Genomic DNA, 2206 nt, shown 5'->3' on the forward strand with positions numbered 1-2206 from the left:
TATAACCAACATTCATTATTCTTGAAACTGAAATTAAATTCCTTCTTATAGAAGGTATGTAAAGAACATTATTCAAAGTCAAAACTTTAGAATGACAAAACGAAATTAAATTATTTTTTATAGCTTAGTCTGGTGCTGATTCCCCATTTGCTTGAAATACGTTTAGTTTATTTTCACTTATGCGTTGTATTTCCTAAAACCCCTGCAATGATGTGCAGATATGATTAGTGGCTCCCAAATCTATAGTCCAAAATTGGATAGAAACAACCGCTAAAAATATTTCAACGACATATGAAAAAGATGTACCTTGTTTCTGCATCCTTGCTATGTAGCTGGAACACTATTTCTTATAATGGCCAGGTTGCTTGCAATGATAGTAGTTTACCTTAGTCTTAGACACACCACCATTAACACATGGAACCTAACGAGACTTCTTCTTCTTTTTCTTTTCCCCTTTCGGCTTAGGATTCGGAGATGAAGGTTTTTCAACCATCAATGCCGCTGGAGGAGCTTGTTGCTTAATGATATATTCAACAGTTTTGCAAGAGATAAATCCATCTTATTCATGTTATAATTCAAGAGAAACTACTAAAAACTATTCGAAATTATCTATAGGACCATCTCAACTTGAGATTCCTTATCAATAACCACACCAAGAATTTCTAGCTCGTTCAATAAACTAATTATTTTAAGAACATGTTCTATCACCAAAGTTCTTTCAACCATTTTCATGGTCAACATGGGTTTCATGACCGTTTGCTTTGCAGCACGATTTTGCTCACTGAACATCTCATTAAGAGATTCAAGTATATCGTAAACAGTAGCCATGGATTGATGTTGATGCTGTAATACATTTGCCATGGAAGCAAGAATGTAGCATCTTTCCATCTCATCAGCCTTAACCCACTTATCGTAGGCTTTAGTCTCATCATCAGTTGGTTCAATCGGCTTAACAGGATATTCCTCAACCAACACAAATTTAAAGTCCTCAGTAGTAAGAATAATATCCAAATTACATTTCCAGTCCACATAGTTCGGGCTTTCTAGTTTATTTTGATTCAGAATAGAGATTAAGGGATTGAATGAAGACATGGTTAATCTGTTATATAATCAAATTAAAACAGATCATTAGACATACTATAGAATAATAAAATTCTAAAATACGCATCACACATATGACCATGCACATAAACAGTTAGAATCATTAGGGAAACTTAACCATTTAAGCAAATATACATGTAATGTATGATATTTTATCTCTTAAATAAAATAGAACCAATTCAGTTATTGAATCAACTGTTGATTTAAGATAGATAAATATCACATTTCATTAGTCTCTGTACCATTGAACCAACATCTAACTTAGTTGAAAAGTAATACAAGTCATAAAAAATAAGAGATTAAAAATCAGTATTACACTATACAAGTTTATCCGATGGAAAATATGACCTACTTCAACATATAAACTCATATTATTTACTGTTATTACCACTGAAAATCATAAGGAATGATCCCTATCACTTCCGGTTTGCAAAATATAATTTTTTTTCAAAATTTTTAGTTTTTCCAAGAATATAAAAATATCCCAAAACCCATCAAAATGATATCGAATTGCCAAAAATGTCCAAGATCACAAAAAATCTATGAGTATTGTTCAGTGATTTGTTTTCAATGAACGTACCAAATTTTAGGTCATTCAAAATTCGTCAAAAACTGAAAAACTTCAAAAACCGACCAAATCAATAACTATTATCCAGGATATTATGAGGGTCAGTAGGGCTGCCTGCACTGCTTGGACTTACCACTACTATTTATACAGTGGGTAATGGCTATGACTGGGATTAGTCGAAACTGATCATATTTTTATCCTTAATCCACAAAAATAATTTTCAAAAAACTAAGTAAAATATATAAATTTTGTTTATTGTTTTTTATTTCTTGATTATAAACTTAGATTCTAGAAAGCATTAGCATTACTCATAACAAGAAAATCATCCATCAATAAAATGATATTTACAGTGATTATCAAAAACATGTAAACTAATCATGTAATTTTTTTTTTATATTATCTGGCATATGTAAGAAGACTACTGATATCAATTGTTAGAACATGCTCAACGGAAGCAACAATTCTACAGGATTAATATAACTTACATAACATCTAGATAATGTAATCAAAATGAAAATCAGAAAACTTACCTCTTGA

General features: G+C 30.8%; 1 protein-coding gene across 1 annotated transcript; it reads right to left on the bottom strand.

Moving 5' to 3' along the window:
* Positions 1–421: 421 nt before the first annotated feature.
* On the bottom strand, positions 422–1092 carry LOC124890782. Its single transcript, XM_047402584.1, has 2 exons — positions 619–1092; positions 422–517 (listed from the first exon to the last, which is right to left on the bottom strand). The coding sequence occupies exons 1-2, from the start codon at positions 1090–1092 to the stop codon at positions 422–424; spliced, it is 570 nt and encodes a 189-aa protein (XP_047258540.1).
* Between the last annotated feature and the right edge of the window lie 1114 nt (positions 1093–2206).

This window comes from Capsicum annuum, unplaced genomic scaffold (genome assembly GCF_002878395.1).
Source record: "Capsicum annuum cultivar UCD-10X-F1 unplaced genomic scaffold, UCD10Xv1.1 ctg2478, whole genome shotgun sequence".
Classification (NCBI taxonomy): domain Eukaryota; kingdom Viridiplantae; phylum Streptophyta; class Magnoliopsida; order Solanales; family Solanaceae; genus Capsicum; species Capsicum annuum.

Excerpts from the sequence above, each read along its gene's own strand:
- LOC124890782 (XM_047402584.1), bottom strand. The coding sequence starts at position 1,092 with ATGTCTTCATTCAATCCCTTAATCTCTATTCTGAATCAAAATAAACTA. Across the intron at positions 518-618 it reads AGGAATCTCAAGTTGAGATG|CAACAAGCTCCTCCAGCGGC; the intron begins GTCCTATAGATA and ends TATATCATTAAG.